This window comes from Chiroxiphia lanceolata, unplaced genomic scaffold (assembly GCF_009829145.1).
Source record: "Chiroxiphia lanceolata isolate bChiLan1 unplaced genomic scaffold, bChiLan1.pri scaffold_62_arrow_ctg1, whole genome shotgun sequence".
Lineage (NCBI taxonomy): Eukaryota > Metazoa > Chordata > Aves > Passeriformes > Pipridae > Chiroxiphia > Chiroxiphia lanceolata.
In genome coordinates this window covers 120,067-137,483 of record NW_022476529.1, presented here as the reverse complement: position 1 = coordinate 137,483, position 17,417 = coordinate 120,067, and the positions used below count along the sequence as shown (strand labels likewise).

The 17,417-nt window shown below is 57.3% G+C and overlaps 2 protein-coding genes across 2 annotated transcripts; one reads left to right on the top strand and one right to left on the bottom strand.

Moving 5' to 3' along the window:
* Positions 1-1,107: 1,107 nt before the first annotated feature.
* IL4I1 (interleukin 4 induced 1) lies at positions 1,108-9,106 on the bottom strand (the record flags this gene model as incomplete). Its single annotated transcript, XM_032677500.1, has 7 exons — positions 1,108-1,946; positions 2,595-2,728; positions 3,015-3,083; positions 4,037-4,238; positions 5,226-5,338; positions 6,537-6,760; positions 9,022-9,106. Coding segments are annotated over 7 exons (1,638 nt in total), but the record flags the coding sequence as incomplete, so codon positions are not given.
* A 3,714-nt stretch (positions 9,107-12,820) lies between these two features.
* Positions 12,821-17,256, top strand: LOC116781763 (zinc finger protein CKR1-like). The gene is given in 4 exon segments (XM_032677499.1): positions 12,821-12,893; positions 13,207-13,328; positions 14,704-14,777; positions 14,779-17,256. Coding segments are annotated over 3 exon segments (1,419 nt in total). The 5' UTR covers positions 12,821-12,893; positions 13,207-13,240; the 3' UTR covers positions 16,036-17,256.
* The last annotated feature ends 161 nt before the right edge of the window (positions 17,257-17,417 follow it).

Sequence of the window (17,417 nt, the reverse complement as noted above, 5' to 3'; positions counted from 1 at the left end):
TTCCTTCCCCGCAATCATTAGCGCTCGTTAATTGAATTCGGTGAGGAAAGGAACCCCGGCGCGCCGAACAAAAATCCTTCCGCGTTTCTTTATTCCCCTGAAGTTTATGCCGTCTTTCTAAATTTAAAAGAGGGGTTTTTTCCATCCCCGCACACGGGGAGGGCCCCTCAGGACTCTTCCCTCCCCTCAGAGCTCTTCCCTCCCCTCAGGGCTCTTCCATCCCCTTAGAGTTCCCAGAAAGGTCCCTCAGAGCTCTTCCCTCCCCTCAGAGCTCCAAGAAAGGTCCCTCAGACATCTTTCCTCAGAGCTCCAAGAAAGGTCCCTCAGACATCTTCCCTCCCCTCAGAGCTCCCTCAGAGCTCTTCCTTCCCCTCAGGGCTCTTCCCTCCCTCAGGGCTCTTCCCTCCCCTCAAAGCTCTTCCATCTCCTCAGAGCTCCCTCAGGGCTCTTCCCTCCCCACAGAGCTCCCAGGAAGGTCCCTCAGAGCTCTTCCCTCCCCTCAGAGCTCCAAGGAAGGTCTCTCAACATCTTCCCTCCCCTCAGAGTTCCCTCAGGGCTCTTCCCTCCCCTCAGAGCTCCCGGGAAGGTCCCTCAGAGCTCTTCCCTCCCTTCAGAGCTCCCTCAGTGCTCTTCCCTCCCCAAGGAGCTCCCTCAGGGCTCTTCCCTCCCCTCAGAGCTTCCTCAGAGCTCTTCCCTCCCCTCAGAGCTCCCTCAGGGCTCTTCCCTCCCCACAGAGTTCCCAGGAAGGTCCCTCAGAGCTCTTCCCTCCCCTCAGAGCTCTCTCAAGCCTCTTCCCTCCCCTCAGAGCTCCCTCAGGCCTCTTCCCTCCCCTCAGAGCTCCCGGGAAGGTCCCTCAGGGTTCTTCCCTCCCCTCAGAGCTCCAAGGAAGGTCTCTCAACATCTTCCCTCCCCTCAGAGTTCCCTCAGGGCTCTTCCCTCCCCTCAGAGTTCCCTCAGGGCTCTTCCATCCCCTCACAGCCCTTCCCTCCCCTCACAGCCCTTCCCTCCCCTCACAGCCCTTCCCTCCCCTCACAGCCCTTCCCTCCCCTCAAAGCCCTTCCCTCCCCTCAGAGCTCCCTCAGGGCTCTTCCCTCCCCTCAAAGCCCTTCCCTCCCCTCACAGCCCTTCCCTCCCCTCACAGCCCTTCCCTCCCCACGGAGCTCCCGGCCCGGCCGCCGGCGCCGCGCTCGTGGTGGATGTTGGCGGCGGCCCTGACGGCCGATTTCATGGCGGTGTCGATCCAGGCGTGGGGCTGGGCCGCGTGCTCCCCGGCGAAGTGCACCCTGCCCTCGGCGGCGAACAGCGCCTGCGAGTAGTCGGCGAACTGGTAGGGGGTGAAGGCGGCGAAGGCCCCCATGGCGTGCCGGTCCAGCTGCCACTTCTGCACGACGTGGCGGTCGCAGGCCAGGCGCAGGAAGTCCCGGCTCACCCCGTGCACGTCGGCCAGGTCGCGCAGCACCACCTCCACCGCCCGCTCGTCCGTCAGCGGCAGGAAGAACTCCGAGTCGCGGTTCCAGGTGTAGGAGGCCAGCAGGACGCCCACGCCGCTGGAGAAGTTGTGGCTGGGGTAGTAGATGAAGCGCGAGGGGCGGTCGGTGACGGACTGCCCGCCGCGGATCCCGTCCTTCTCCCAGAACCTCTCGGAGCAGGCCAGGACGATCTTGGAGGCGCCGGCGTAGTGGACGGAGCGCAGGGCGTGGGCCTTGGCGCGGGAGAGGGGCGGCAGGAACCGGATGTGCCGCGTGGCCTTGGCCGTGGAGGTGACCAGCACGTAGTCGGCTGCCACGGCCGTCGGGGCCAGAGTGTCCGGGGCGCGGTAAAACACCCGCACCTCGTCCCCCTTGCTCACGATGGTCTCCACGGTGCAGTTGAAGCGGATGACGCCGGGCAGAGACTTCTGGAAGGCCTCGGGCAGTTGGTCAAACCCCCCCGTGATCTCGTCGAAGCTGCCGAGGGGAGGAAGAAGGAGGTGAAGGGCAGGACTTGGGGGAGCTCCGCCGGGGACGCCGGGAGCGGTCCCCGCTTGGGATCCCTCCGGAATTCCACCCGAAACAGGAGCCGGGCCTGAAAGAGTTAACTGAGACATCCTGGCCTGCTCAGAAACCCCAACGCCTGTTCTGCTGGAAGAACATTTTAAGGTCACAGTAAATCTCCTGTTCTGTTCTGCTCACTGGACCTTACTACAGAAAGAACAGGAGCAGCACACACGGAGTAATAAATCAGGCAAACTAGACCTTTGAATAAGATCTGGAAGGCCCAGAGCCAGGATTTTTGCAAGCTTGAAGAATTCAGGTCACCTCACTGAAGAGGTCAGATTGAGGATGACCACCAGAGGGGTGAAGGCTTGATAGGAGAAGACCCCCCCCAGTAGAAAATTGTGGAGAGACCACCCACAGACCACTCAGAGACCACCCAGAAACCACCCAGAGACCACCCAGAGACCACTCAGAGACCACCCAGAAACCACCCAGAGACCACCCAGAGACCACTCAGAGACCACCCAGAGACCACCCAGAAACCAGCCTACTCATGAATACGTATGACAAATCCGATTTTTCGGATTCACGCCCGAGGAGGAGCCGCCCCCGACTCACGTCTCGTTGGAGAAGACGTCGAAGTCCCAGAGGGAGGCGAGGAAGGAGAGGTAGAACCCGGAGTCCTCGTTCAGCAGGTCCCCGATCATGTCCACGGCCCCCCGGCTCAGACCCCCCACCTTGATCAGGTACTCCTGGGGGAGACACGACAACAACATTCCAAGGTCATTCCCACCCCAGAATTCCCACCCTGAGCTGCCCAAAGACTCCCCCATGCAGGAGTTTGATGCCTCCTGTCAGCATTTTTAAGCAGAAGGGAGCATTTATTAGGGGAAAAGGAGTCCAAAAGGGACAGAGGGTGTGGGACCAGAGCGGCACAAACCCTTTCCCAAAGCAGGGAGGGCTCGATTACTCAGTTAATTAAAGGCTAATTATCAACGGTGGGCATTAAATTTGTTCAGGAACCCCAGCCCCTTTTACCTTGGTGGAGAAGGAGTCGTGTTTAGCCAGGAATTCCTGGCAGTCCATGTCCTGGAACTTCTTGAAAGCCTGGAAAAAACAGGGATATTTTCCTGGCAAAAAGCCCATTTCCCAAAAATGTTGCCCCGAATTCCTTCAGGATTCCTCCGGGGTTTCATCCTGAGTTTTCTCCAACTCATCCCTGAACCCTCCCCAGCCCCTGCCCAGCTGAGGGTGCCCCCCAACCTCGAGTGTCCCTGTTTTTGGGGTGCCCTGGCCGAGCAGGTCCCTCCCAGCCCGGGGTGACCCTGATTTTGGGGTGTCCCTGTTTTTGGGGTGCCCTGTCCTAGCAGGTCCCTCCCAGCCCGGGGTGCCCCTGTTTTTGGGTTGCCCCTGATTTTGAGGTGACCCTATTTTTGGGATGCCCCTGTTTTTGGGGTGCCCTGGCTGAGGATGTCCCTCCCAGCCCAAGGTGCCCCTGTTTTTGGGTTGCCCCTGATTTTGGGTTGCCCCTGGTTTTGTGGTGACCCTGATTTTGTGGTGTCCCTGTTTTTGGGGTGCCCTGGCCAGGCAGGTCCCTCCCAGCCCAGGGTGTCCCTGATTTTGGGTTGCCCCTGTTTTTGGGGTGCCCCTGATTTTGAGGTGCCCCTGGTTTTAGGGTGATCCTGTTTTTGGGGTGCCCTGGCCAAGCAGGTCCCTCCCAGCCCGGGGTGTCCCTGATTTTGGGTTGCCCCCGATTTTGTGGTGACCCTGATTTTATGGTGACCCTATTTTTGGGTCTCCCCCGATTTTGTGGGTGCCCCCATTTTTGGGGTGCCCCTGTTTTTAGGGTGATCCTGGTTTTGGGGTGCCCTGGCCAGGCAGGTCCCTCCCAGCCTGGGGTGACCCTGGGTTTGGGTTGCCCCCGATTTTGGGTTGCCCCCTATTTTTAGGATGCCCCAATTTTGCGTTGCCCCCGATTTTGGGCTGCCCCTGGTTTTTGGGTTTCCCCCGTTTTTGTGGTGCCCCGTTTTTGGGTTTCCCCCGTTTTTGGGGTGCCCTACCTTGTGCAGGGCCTCCCTGTAGAGCTGCCCAGCGCTCTTGCCCCTCTCCCAGGGCTCCAGGGGGTAGTTGAGGACCTGGGGGTTCCTCTCCACCTCCCCGGCCCTGACTCGGGCCCCGTTGAGGAGGTACCAGGTGTTGTTGTCCCGCTGGACGAAGGGGTTGAGCTTCAGGCGGAACTGGCGGATGAACTCCCGCACCAACCTGCCAGAGGGGAGGGCCAGTTTCCCCCAAAATCCCTGGATTTCCCCCCAAAATCCCCCAATTTCCCCCCCAAATCCCTGAATTTCCCCCCAAATCCCTGAATTTCCCCCCCAAATCCCTGAATTTCCCCTCAAAATCACCCTGAATTTTCCCCAAAACCACCCCAAATTTCCCCCCAAAACCACCCCGAATTTCCCCTCAAAATCACCCTGAATTTCCCCTCAAAATCCCTGAATTTCCCCTCAAAACCACCCCGAATTTCCCCTCAAAATCCCTGAATTTCCCCCCAAAATCACCCTGAATTTCCCCTCAAAATCACCCCGAATTTCCCCCCAAAATCACCCCACAAAACGCCCCCAAATTCCTCCCTAAATCCCCCCAAACGCTCCCAAGTTCCTCCCAAATCCCCCCCAAATCCCTCCCAATCCCCCAATTCCTCCCTAATTTCCCCAAATCCCCCCTAAAAATCCCCCCAAACGCCCCCAAATCTCCAAAAATCCTCCTCCCAAATCCCCCCTAAATCCTCCCCGAACGCCCCCAAATCCCCCCAAACCCCCCAAATCCCCCCTAAATCCCCCCCAAACGCCCCCAAAATCTCCAAAAATCCCCCCAAATCCCCTCCAAATTCCTCCCTAATTCCCCCAAATCTCCTCTAAATCCCCCCCAAAATCTCCCCCCAAATGCCCCCAAATCTCAAAAAATCCCCCTCAACCCCCCCCAAATTCCTCCTGAATCCCCCTAAATCCCCCCCAAATCCCCCCAAAACCCCCCAAACCTTCCCCAAACCCCCCAAATCCCCCCAAAATCTTTCCCAAGCCCCCCAAAATCTCCTCAATTCTCCTCCAAACCCCCTCAAACCCCCCCAGAAGCCCCCAAATCTTCCCCAAAACCCCCAAATCCCCCCAAATCTTTCCCAAGCCCCCCAAAATCTCCCCAGCTCTCCTCTAAACCCCCTCCAGCCCCCCCAGGAGCCCCCAGACCCCTCACCTGTGCTTGCCCGGCAGCCTCATCGCCCCCAGCTCCACGTACCAGTCCCGGCCCCGGGGCCGGTAGGTCCAGATCCTGCCGCCCACTCGGCCGCTCCTCTCCAGGACGGTCACCTGGAAGTGGGGAGGGGGGGCACAGACGTCCCAAAACCGGCTGATTTGAGGGGAAACGGCCCCGAAACGGGCTCGTGGGGCACCTGGGGATGGTTTGGGAACCCTCAGGGGCACCTGGGGATGGTTTGGGAACCCTCTGTGGGATTTTTGGGCACCTTGGGATGGTTTGGGAACCCTCTGTGGGACTCTTGGGATGGTTTGGGAACCCTCTGTGGGATTTTTGGGAAGCTTGGGATGGTTTGGGAACCCTCTGTGGTTTGGGAACCCTTTGTGGCACCTTGGGATGGTTTGGGAACTCTCTGTGGGACTCAGGAGATGGTTTGGGAACCCTCTGTGGGATTTTTGGGCACCTTGGGATGGTTTGGGAACCCTCTGTGGTTTGGGAACCCTCATGGGACCCGTGGGCACCTTGGGATGGTTTGGGAACTCTCTGTGGGATTTTTGGGATGGTTTGGGAACCCTCTGTGGGACTCCTGGGATGGTTTGGCAACCCTCTGTGGTTTGGGAACCTTCTGTGGGATTTTTGGGAAGATTGGGATGGTTTGGGAACCCTCTGTGGGACTCATGGGATGGTTTGGGAACTCTCAGTAGTTTGGGAACCCTCTGTGGGATTTTTGGGAAGTTTGGGATGGTTTGGGAACACTCTGTGGGATTTTTGGGCACCTTGGGATGGTTTGGGAACCCTCTGTGGGATTTTTGGGCACCTTGGGATGGTTTGGGAACCCTCTGTGGGACTCTTGGGATGGTTTGGGAACCCTCTGTGGGATTTTTGGGAAGCTCAGGATGGTTTGGGAACCCTCATGGGACCCGTGGGCACCTTGGGATGGTTTGGGAACTCTCTGTGGGACTCAGGGGATGGTTTGGGAACCCTCTGTGGGATTTTTGGGCACCTTGGGATGGTTTGGGAACCCTCTGTGGTTTGGGAATCCTCTGTGGGACTCTTGGGATGGTTTGGGAACCCTCTGTGGGATTTTTGGGAAGCTCAGGATGGTTTGGGCCCCCCTTGGATGCCCCCAAGTCCCCCCTGACCTGGTGCCCGGTGTCGTGGAGCAGCTTGGGATGGTTTGGGAACCCTCTGTGGTTTGGGAACCCTCATGGGACCCGTGGGCACCTTGGGATGGTTTGGGAACTCTCTGTGGGATTTTTGGGATGGTTTGGGAACCCTGTGTGGGATCTTTGGGAAGTTTGGGCCCCTGACCTGGTGCCCGGCGTCGTGGAGCAGCTTTGCCGCCGTCAGGCCGCTGATCCCGGCCCCGACCACGACGACCCTGGCGGGACGGGCCGAGGGGCCCAACCCCTCCCGGGCCAATTCCAGCAGCTCCCGGTAATCCCGGTCCCGCAGGCAGAATTCCGGGAAGGACGGGAACCTCTGGGAGCGCGGGAGAGCCGGCAGGAGCAGCAGCAGGAGCAGCTGCAGGAGGGCTGGGGGAGAGGATGGAAATTCCCATTAAAAATCCAATTCCGGGGGAAATTCCCCATTAAAAATTAAAAGTCCTGTTAAATTCCCAGTAAAATTCCCTATTAAAAATTAAAATTCCTGTTAAATTCCCATTAAAATTCCCTATTAAAAATTAAAATTCCTGTTAAATTCCCATTAAAATTCCTATTAAAATTTAAAATTCCTGTTAAATTCCGAGTAAAATTCCCTATTAAAAATTAAAATTCCTGTTAAATTCCCGGTAAAGTTCCTATTAAAAATTAAAATTCCTGTTAAATTCCCATTAAAATTCCTATTAAAAATTGAATTCCGGGGAAAATTCCCCATTAAAAATTAAAATTCCTGTTAAATTCCCGGTAAAATTCCTATTAAAAACTGAATTCCCATCAAAATTCCTATTAAAAATTAAAATTCCTGTTCAATTCCCATTAAAATTCCTATTAAAATTTAAAATTCCTGTTAAATTCCCACTAAAATTCCTATTAGAAATTAAAATTCCTGTTAAAAATTAAATTCCTGTTGAAATTTCTATTAAAATTCCTATTAAAATTCCTATTAAAAATTAAATTCCTATTAAATTTCTAGTAAAATTCCTATTAAAAATTAATATTAAAAATTAAATTCCTGTGAAATTCCTGTGAAATTCCTAGTAAAACTCCTATTAAAAATTAAATTCCTACTAAAATTCCTGTTAAAATTTCTATTAAAATTCCTATTTAAATTCCTATTAAAATTCCCATTAAAAATTAAATTTCTAGTGAAACTCCTACTAAAAATTAAATATCAATTAAACCCCTGGTAAAATTCCCACTAAAAATCCCCTCCTATTTAAAATTCCCTATTAAAAATTCCTTCCTATTTAAAATTCCTTCCTATTTAAAATCCTCTGCTATTTAAAATTTCCTACTAAAAATCCCCTCCTATTAAAAATTCCCTCCTATTTAAAATTCCCTATTAAAAATTCCCTCCTATTTAAAATTCCCTATTAAAAATCCCCTCCTATTAAAAATTCCCTATTTAAAATTCCCTCCTATTTAAAATTTCCCAATCTCAAAAAAAATTCCTAATTTTAAAAAAATTCCCTCCTTTAAAAACCTTTTTGGTTTTTAACATTTTTCTTCGCACGGAAAAGAAAAAGTTTGGGTTGAAACCCCCCCCCTTTGGGATTTTCCCAACTTTCGGTTTCTCTTCCCCAAAAGAGGGACCAGAGAGAGAAACTTTTTGTTTCCCTTTCCCTTCTCCCGAGTGCTGCCAAATTTTCACGGAAAAATAAAACAAATAAATTATAAAAAAAAAATAAAAATAAATAAATTCTGGGAGAATCCGCTCTTATCCCACAAATCCTGGAATGAGGCTGGATCCAGGTCTGCCCTGAGCATGGAATTGTCCTGGCTGGGCTGGAAGGGACACCAAGGAGGTTTCTTTTTGGAGGAAAACACCCCTTGGAGAAGCCCAAAATTCCCACTTTTCCATCAGAATTCCTTGGGGCTTTTTTTTTTTCAGGAACCAGAGCCTTGGCCTTGGAATTCCCGGTGGAATATCCTGGAGAGGAGGCACTGGAATATCCAGGAGAGGGGAAGGATGGTGGACACACGGATGGAACCAACCCAGCCCTGAAAGGTGGGAGGAACCCACCCCCCAAATCCCAAGGGACCCACCCCCCAAATCCCAAGGGAGGTCCCCCCCTTGCCCTTGGAATTCCAGGTGGAATATCCTGGAGAGGAGGCCCTGGAATATCCAGGAGAGAGGGAGAGGATGGTGGTCTGGGAGGTGACACCAGGGGTGGAACCAGATGGAACCCACCCCCCAAATCCCAAGGGAGGTCCCCCCCTTGCCCTTGGAATTCCAGGTGGAATATCCTGGAGAGGAGGCCCTGGAATATCCAGGAGAGAGGGAAGGATGGTGGACACAGGGATGGAACCAACCCAGCCCCAGAAGGTGGAAGGAGCCCAGGAGAGAGGAGCAGAGAGGGAGGAGGGAGAGCCCAGGGAACCACTCACCCATCCCAGCCCCGGCTCCGGGAGGAATCCCCGAGTCCTTCCCTCCCTCCCCGGGACTCATTTTATATCCCCCGGGATTACCGGAGCCCCGCGGCGCTTCCCGAGTCCGCCGCCAATCAAAGGCCGGAGCGCTGGGTGGGATTTGGTCACGGGAAAGGGGAACCAGCAATTCAACCCAGCACAGTCACTCAGTTCCTCGACGAGTTTGGGGTTTGGGTTTTTTTCCCCCCCCCCTCTTTACTCACCCCCGTCATCGTTTTGGCCGCCGGCCACGAGGCCACGGCGCGGTTTCCACACCCAGGGCTGAGACTTTTCCCGGCAGGGAACTCCTCAGATTCGGGGCTTTTATTTTTCCTTCCTCGTGTTGCACCAAGACCTGAGCGAGAGCAGATCATCAGCGCGGGGCCGAACCCGAAGGCGCCGCGAGCCACGGCCTCTCCTGGGCGCGTTCCCAGGAAAAGGTTTTGGCTGCTGGACGCTCTCCACGGGGGTGGAGGAGGGTGTGGGGTGGGAAGGGACCTTAAAGATCATCCAGGGACCTTAAGATCATCCAGGGACCTTAAGGATCATCCAGGGGCCCTAAAGATCATCCAGGGGCCCTAAAGATCATCCAGGGGCTCTAAAGATCATCCAGAGATCTCAAAGATCATCCAGGGGCCTTAAGGATCATCCAGGGGCCTTAAGGATCATCCTTAAAGATCATCCAGGGACCTTAAGGATCATCCAGGGACCTTAAATATCATCCAGGGGCCTTAAGGATCATCCAGGGGCCCTAAAGATCATCCAGGGGCTCTAAAGATCATCCAGGGGCCCTAAAGATCATCCAGAGACCTTAAAGATCACCCAGGGACCTCAGAGATCGTCCAGAGATCTCAAAGATCATCCTTAAAGATCATCCAGGGATCTCAAAGATCTTCCAGGGATCTCAAAGATCATCCAGGGATCTCAAAGATCATCCAGGGGCCCTAAAGATCATCCAGGGGCCTTAAGGATCACCCAGGGACCTCAGAGATTGTCCAGAGATCTCAAAGATCATCCTTAAAGATCATCCAGGGATCTCAAAGATCATTCAAGGACCTTAAAAATCATCCAGGGACCTTAAGGATCATCCAGGGATCTCAAAGATCATCCAGGGGCCCTAAACATCATCCAGGGGCCCTAAGGATCATCCAGGGACCTTAAATATCATCCAGGGGCCCTAAACATCATCCAGGGGCCCTAAAGATCATCCATGGACCTTAAGGATCATCCAGGGGCCCTAAGGATCATCCAGGGACCTTAAAGATCATCCAGGGGCCTCAAAGATCATCCAGGGACCCTAAACATCATCCAGGGGCCCTAAAGATCATCCATGGACCTTAAGGATCATCCAGGGGCCCTAAGGATCATCCAGGGACCTTAAATATCATCCAGGGACCTCAAGGATCATCCAGGGACCTCAAGGATCATCCAGGGATCTCAAAGATCATCGAGGGGCCCTAAACATCATCCAAGGGCCTCAAAGATCATCCAGGGGGCCTCAAAGATCACCCCCATTATTTTTTTTGGCCAGGAGCACAAATTCCCGAGCAAATCCACCGGCCAGGCTGGGGTTTCACGTTTAGGAAGACGCAAACCCACCGTTTTCTGGCCAGAAAACCCCTGGTTTTGGGTCTGGGGTGTGGTTTTTTTTTTTTTTGGGGTGATCTCCCGTGGGCGTCGCCGCCGAACGCCCGACGCTCGTTGGCCCGGGAACGACAAATCCCAGGGGGGATTTGGGGGATTAAACGCTGAAAGCAGGAGCAGCGGAGCCTCCGGAGGGGAGGGGAGGCAGCTCCTTCCCCATTGTCCCGAGAAAACCGGGATTAAGGGGCAGGTCCCGACAGGTCGGGGTTTGGGATCAGTTTAATGACGAGGGTTTTTCATTGTCCTGCCGGGGCAGTAAATGTCAAGTTGCAAAAGTCGTCCCCTCCCATCTCTTCCTCTTCCCATCTCCTCGTTCCCTGAAGGTTTTACGGGAAACTGAGACTCCACCCGGAACGAGGATGATGGGAGGGATCCGTTCCCGGATGGAAAAGGGACCAGTTCCTTCCTTCTTTCCTCCCAGAGGGTCCTTTCCCATTTTAATCCTGGTTTTCCTCAGGGGAGGAAGGGAAAAAGGAAGGGTTTGGATGTCACAACTTCCTCCCAGAGGGTCCTTTCCTGGTTTTAATCCTGGTTTTCCTCAGGGGAGGAAGGGAAAAAGGAAGGGTTTGGATGCCACAACTTCCTTCCAGAGGGTCTTTTCCTGGTTTTAATCCTGGTTTTCCTCAGGGAAGGAAGGGAAAAGGAAAGGTTTGGACGTTGGAGTGCACCTGGAATTGGGAGAATGTCCAACAGGGAGAGGGAAAAGGAACCACATTCCATAAAAACCCAGTGAGGGGAAAACCCCAGGCGGGCCTGGGAGGGTTTATTAACGAGCTAATTAACCTTAATGAGCCTCTGCTGGGGGTTTTCCACATGGGAAGGACGTGGAGCTGCCGGAGAAGAGCCGGGAGGAGGCCACGGAGCCGCTCCCAGGCCGAGGAATTTGGGATTCACCTGGAAAACAGAAGGTCCAGGTGACCCTGTTGGGATCTCCCAGAGCTTGGAGGGGGATTATGGGATGGGGAGAGATTTTTTTAGTGGAAAAGAGAATTTAAAAAAGGGGAAAATTATCCAAAAAACGAGTTTTCAGAGGGAAAAACAAAGGTGTGTCAGAAGTGGGATTTGAACCCTCCCACCTCCCCTCCTTCCCTCTCCCTCTGTGACCTCCCCCTTCCCGATTTTATTTTGTTTTTCCAGCTTTTTTTCTGCTCCAAAGGGTCGTGGAGTGGTGGGAGAAGAGCATTCCCAAATCCCTCTGCATTCACCACAAATCCCGGGATTCACCCCCTGAGAATTCCCAGGGGAAACCCCCCCTGAAATCCCAGATTTCGGGGGGGGGGGAGAAAAATCCCGGAATTCCAGGATTCCAGGATCATTCACCCTGGGGGGGGGGTCCAGGATCGCCCGGGAATCCCACGGGACTCTGAAATGGGGAGGGGGAAAATCCCGGGATTTGGGGAATCCCAAAGGATTCCAGGGGGTGTTTTCCACCCCCTGGATCCCCCAAAATCCTGGGATTTGGGGAGATCCCAAAGGATTCCAGAGGGTGGTGATGTTTCCACCCCCTGGATCCCCCAAAATCCCGGGATTTGAGGGATCCCAAAGGATTCCAGGGGGTGTTTTCCACCTCCTGGATCCCCCAAAATCCCGGGATTTGGGAGGATCCCAAAGGATTCCAGAGGGTGGTGATGTTTCCACCCCCTGGATCCCCCAAAATCCCGGGATTTGGGGGATCCCAAAGGATTTCCGGGGGGTTCCAGGATCGCCCGGGAATCTCATGGGACCCTGAAACGGGGGGGGGGGGGGGGGGGGAAATCCCGGGATGTGGGGGGATCCCAAAGGATTCCGGGGGGGGTGTTCCACCCCCTGACTCCCCCAAAATCCCGGGATTTTGGTGACTCACAGGATTCCCTTTGGGACCTTTCCCACCCAGGGGGGGTCCCGCGGCTCCAGCACCTCCAGATTCACCTTTTTCCCTGGAAAAGCGGATTTTTGGCTCACCCCCCGGGGGGTTGGGGGTGTCCCGCTGCCCCAGGACCCCCATCCCGGCCTGGGGGGTGGGTGGGGTGTCCCAAAGAGCCCCTTCCCACATTTCCCATCCTATTCCCGCCCTCCCCACCCCGCCGGGGGTCCCCAAATTCCACGGGCACCACCTGGGAGGGTCCTTGGGGGTGACGGAGCCGGAGCGAGGAGGGGTCCCCTGAGCCCCCGGCGGTGCCGGGGGGGCCCGTGGGAGGGTTTTTTGGGGGGGGGTTGATGGTCGAGTTACCTCTAGAGGGCTCTGGGTGAGCGCAGCTCGGCTGCTTCTCCCGGCGTCTCCTCTCTCCCGGATACCGAGCCGGGTTTCCGGAGCTAAAACCCGGCCTAAAACCCCGCTTTGTGTCCTGCTGGGGGGACGATTTGGGGTCCTGGGGGTCCCTGGGGGGGGGTTCAGGGGGGTCCGGGCATCCCGCTTGGGAAGGGAGGACGCTTTTCCCAAAGGAAATCCCTGTGGAAGCGGCTCCGGGATCGGCTGGAACCCCGAGCAGGTAACGGGGAAGGGGGGGGGGAGCTGAGGGGGGGTCCCGGTGTTGAGGGGAGTCCTGGGAGGGCAGGATGAGGCCCTGGGGGATGTTCCCGAGGAGCGGCAGCTCCTCTGGGAAAGAGGAACGATGGATAAAGAGGATGGAGAGGGGTTGGGATCCACAGCCCGGCTCCGGGGATGCAGCTCCCCCCCCTTCCCCGGGGGTCACACCGATATTTCTGGAAGTCAAAAAATCAGGAAGCACCGGAGAGGGGGGGAAAATTCCTCCGTGTCAGGGGATTTTTCCCCCCTCCCTCCTCCCCAGGCAGGCGATTTTTGGGATCGTTCTCCCCCCCATGGAGCCCTGGGCGCCGCTGGACCCGGGGCAGAAGGAGCTGTACCGGGACGTGATGCACGAGAGCTACGAGACCCTCCTGTCCCTGGGTAAAAAAACCCCAAATTCCTCTTTCCCTGCTCTCTTCTATGAAACCCTCCTGTCCCTGGGTAAAAAAACCCCAAATTCCCCTTTCCTTGCTCTCCTCTCCTTGACCCTCCTGTCCCTGGGTAAAAAAACCCCAAATTCCCCTTTCCCTGCTCTCCTCTCCTTGACCCTCCTGTCCCTGGGTAAAAAAAACCCCAAATTCCCCTTTCCCTGCTCTCCTCTATGAAACCCTCCTGTCCCTGGGTAAAAAAACCCCAAATTCCTCTTTCCCTGCTCTCCTCTCCTCGACCCTCCTGTCCCTGGGTAAAAAAACCCCAAATTCCCCTTTCCCTGCTCTCCTCTCCTCGACCCTCCTGTCCCTGGGTAAAAAACCCCAAATTCCTCTTTCCCTGCTCTCCTCTATGAGACCCTCCTGTCTCTGGGTAAAAAACCCCAAATTCCTCTTTCCCTGCTCTCCCCTGTGAAACCCTCCTGTCCCTGGGTAAAAAAAACCCCAAATTCCCCTTTCCCTGCTCTCCTCTATGAGACCCTCCTGTCCCTGGGTAAAAAAAAACCCCAAATTCCCCTTTCCCTGCTCTCCTCTATGAGACCCTCCTGTCCCTGGGTAAAAAAACCCCAAATTCCTCTTTCCCTGCTCTCCTCTATGAAACCCTCCTGTCCCTGGGTAAAAAAAACCCCAAATTCCTCTTTCCCTGCTCTCTTCTATGAAACCCTCCTGTCCCTGGGTAAAAAAAAACCCAAATTCCTCTTTCCCTGCTCTCCCCTGTGAAACCCTCCTGTCCCTGGGTAAAAAAAACCCCCAAATTCCTCTTTCCCTGCTCTCCTCTCCTTGCTCCGATGGGAAGAGGGGAGTGGGATCCAGGCAGGTTTCCAGGGAGATTTCCCCAAACCCCCCCAGCCCTCTCCTGGATTCCTTTTCCCTCGGGAGAACGTTATTTTGATCTCCCCTAATTTAAACTGGAATTCTGGGCCGTGATCAGGGGGGTGCTGAGCTCATTCCCAGCTCCAGCTGGGATCAGCTCCCTCCCTCCTCCTCCTCTCTGGAGTTTTAAAGGGAATCCTGTTGCTGCTCCCTGGATTTCCACCCCATCCCTGCTCCGCTCAGAGCCACTCACTCCAGTTTTCCTCCTTCTCTTCTTCCTCCTCTCTCTTCCTCTTCCTCCTCCTCCTCCTCCTCTCTTTTCTTCCTCCTCCTCCTCCTCTCTCTTCTTCCTCCTCCTCCTCCTCTCTCTTCTTCCTCCCTCTCCTCCTCCTCCTCTCTCTTCTTCCTCCTCCTCCTCTCTCTTCTTCCTCCTTCTCCTCCTCTCTCTTATTCTTCCTTCTCCTCCTCCTCTCTCTTCTTCCTCCCTCTCCTCCTCCTCCTCCCTCTCCCGGCAGCTCAGGGCCTGCTGAGCGAAAAGGCAGAGCTGGAGGACGACGCAGCCGAGCCCGACGAGGGTCCAGGGATCGGTCTCGGAGCAGGAGAAGCCCCTCGGCTCCCACCGGCGCAAAGCGAAGCGCCCGGACCGGGCCGTGCCCCCCGGAGCCCCCGCGGCGGTGCCCAAACCCGAGCCCGAGGAGGGGCCGTGCCGGGATCGGTGCCGGGATCGGTGCCGGGATCGGCCCTTCGGCTGCGCCGACTGCGGGAAGAGCTTCCCGTGGGCCTCCCACCTGGAGCGGCACCGGCGCGTCCACACCGGCGAGCGGCCCTTCGGCTGCCCCGAGTGCGGCGAGACCTACAGCCAGAGCTCGCACCTGCGGCAGCACCGGCGCGGCCACGCCGGCGACCGCCCGCGCCGAGGAGGCCGGGGCGGCGGCCAGAGTTTCGCCGGCGCGGCCCCGCGGCCCCACAGCTGCGGCGACTGTGGCAAGGCCTTCGCCTGGGCCTCGCACCTGGAGCGCCACCGGCGCGTCCACACCGGCGAGCGGCCCTTCGGGTGCGCCGAGTGCGGCGAGCGCTTCAGCCAGGCCTCCCACCTGGCCAAGCACCGGCGTGGCCACGCCGCCGCCGCCGAGCGGCCTCACCGCTGCCCGGCCTGCGGCAAGACCTTCTGGCAGAGCGCGGAGCTGGCGCGGCACCGGGGCGCCCACCTGGGCCGGCGGGCCCTGCGCTGCGGCCACTGCGGGCGGCTGTTCCGCGCCGGGCCGGCGCTGGCGCGGCACCAGCGCCGCCACCACCGCCCGCCCGAGCGCTCGCACCGCTGCGCCGACTGCGGCAAGGCCTTCGCGTGGGCCTCGCACCTCGAGCGCCACCGGCGCGTCCACACCGGCGAGCGGCCCTTCCCCTGCGGCCGCTGCGGCGGGCGCTTCGCCCAGAAGGCCCACCTGCTGCAGCACCGCAAGACCCACTCGCCCGACCGGCCCTACAAGTGCGGCGACTGCGGGAAGCGCTTCGGCGAGGCCGCCCCCTTCCTGGCGCACCAGCGCGGCCACGCCGCCCGCAAGGGCTTCGCCTGCGGCCACTGCGGCAAGGCCTTCGCCTGGGCCTCGCACCTCGAGCGCCACCGGCGCGTCCACACCGGAGAGCGGCCCTTCGGCTGCCCCGAGTGCGGCGAGGCCTTCAGCCAGGCCTCCCACCTCGCCAAGCACCGCCGCAGCCACCTCCACAAGGCCGCGGGGCCGCCCCTCGCCGCCGGGACCTGGCGCCGGGTGGGGGACGAGCCGCAAGTCATCGCGGACTCACCGGGAGCCCATGGCGGCGAGGAGGCCTCAGGGGCCGAGACCCCCTGAAGGACCGAGACCCCCTGAAGGACCGAGACCCCCTGAAGGGCCAAGACCCTCCCTTGGAGTGATGGAGGAGCCCTGAGGGGCCGAGACCCTCCCTTGGAGTGATGGAGGAGCCCTGAGGGGCCGAGACCCCCTGAAGGGCCAAGACCCCCTGAAGGACCGAGACCCTCCCTTGGAGTGACGGATGGGGAGGAAGGACGGTGCCCCGAGTGGAAACTCGGCTTGAGGACAAGCCCAAGGATTTGGGGATGAGCCCCCCCCGGAGCCACTTTGTGGGAGGGGGGGCTGCGGAGCCCCTAGTTGGGACCCCTTAAATTTATCGGCGATAAACACGTCGGGGACCGTTTTGGGGCAAAATCGCCTGAATTTGGAGCGGGGGGGGTGGGTGCTGGGGGTGGGGTAGCCCCTGTACTCTGAGGGGACGGGGCTGAGGGGCTGCAGGAACACCCCCCCCCCAGTGCTGCACCTTCACAGTGGGGAAAGGGGCTGATTTGGGGGCCAAAAAGGGGAGTTTCTGTCACCAGAACAAAGAGCACCCCCGAAACGTGTTAGGACCCCCCCCACGAGGAGTTCGGAGCCCCCAAAATTCACGGTTTTTCCCTCCCCGGGGCCACAGAGGCCTTTGGAGGAGGCTTTGCCCCTCGACAGGGCCCCGTCGCCATGGCAACGCCGGCGGCCGCCCTCCCCCAAGATGGCGGGCAGGGCCTCACCCGCGGGCGCCATCTTGAGCCGGGCCCCGCTGGCGGCAACGGGGACGGGGAGGGCGCGGCCATTTTCCCTCGCGCCCCGCCTGAGGGCGGCGCCGCCATCTTGGAAGAGGGCACCTCCCCTTTCCGACCCCGAATTAACCGTTTTTCAGCCCGATTTCTGCGCTCCCCGGCCCCGCAGCGACGCCTCCCGCAAATATTTTCCTCACCCAAAAGCCGGTGTCATCGGGGGCTGCGAGGACAGCGTAGAGAAAAGCGGGGAAATGGTCGGTGTCGAATCCTCTGTCCGCATCATGCAGGAGGGAGCTCCCAGCAGTAGGGATTTAAATCCCTAAATCCCTCGGGAAAGGCCCGATGAGTGGGCGTAGCGGGGGTTTGGGGGTCATTTCTGTACATCTGGAGGTTTTGGGTCATTTTCTCCTCAGCCCAGGTTCCTGGAGCGGCTCCGTGATGCTCATGGGGACACGGCACAGAGGCCAATGCTGTGAAAAGCACCCCAAAACCCTCCTCTCTCCCCTCTTCGGGCCAGGAACGCCCCAACCCACCACCTACGCACCCCTCAACATCATATAGGGACCCTCAAAACATCCCATAGGGCCCTACGCATCCCCTCCTGCTCGCAGGGATCTCTGACGATCACCCTGCACCCTATTGGGCCCCCCCCTCTCCCAGAATCAA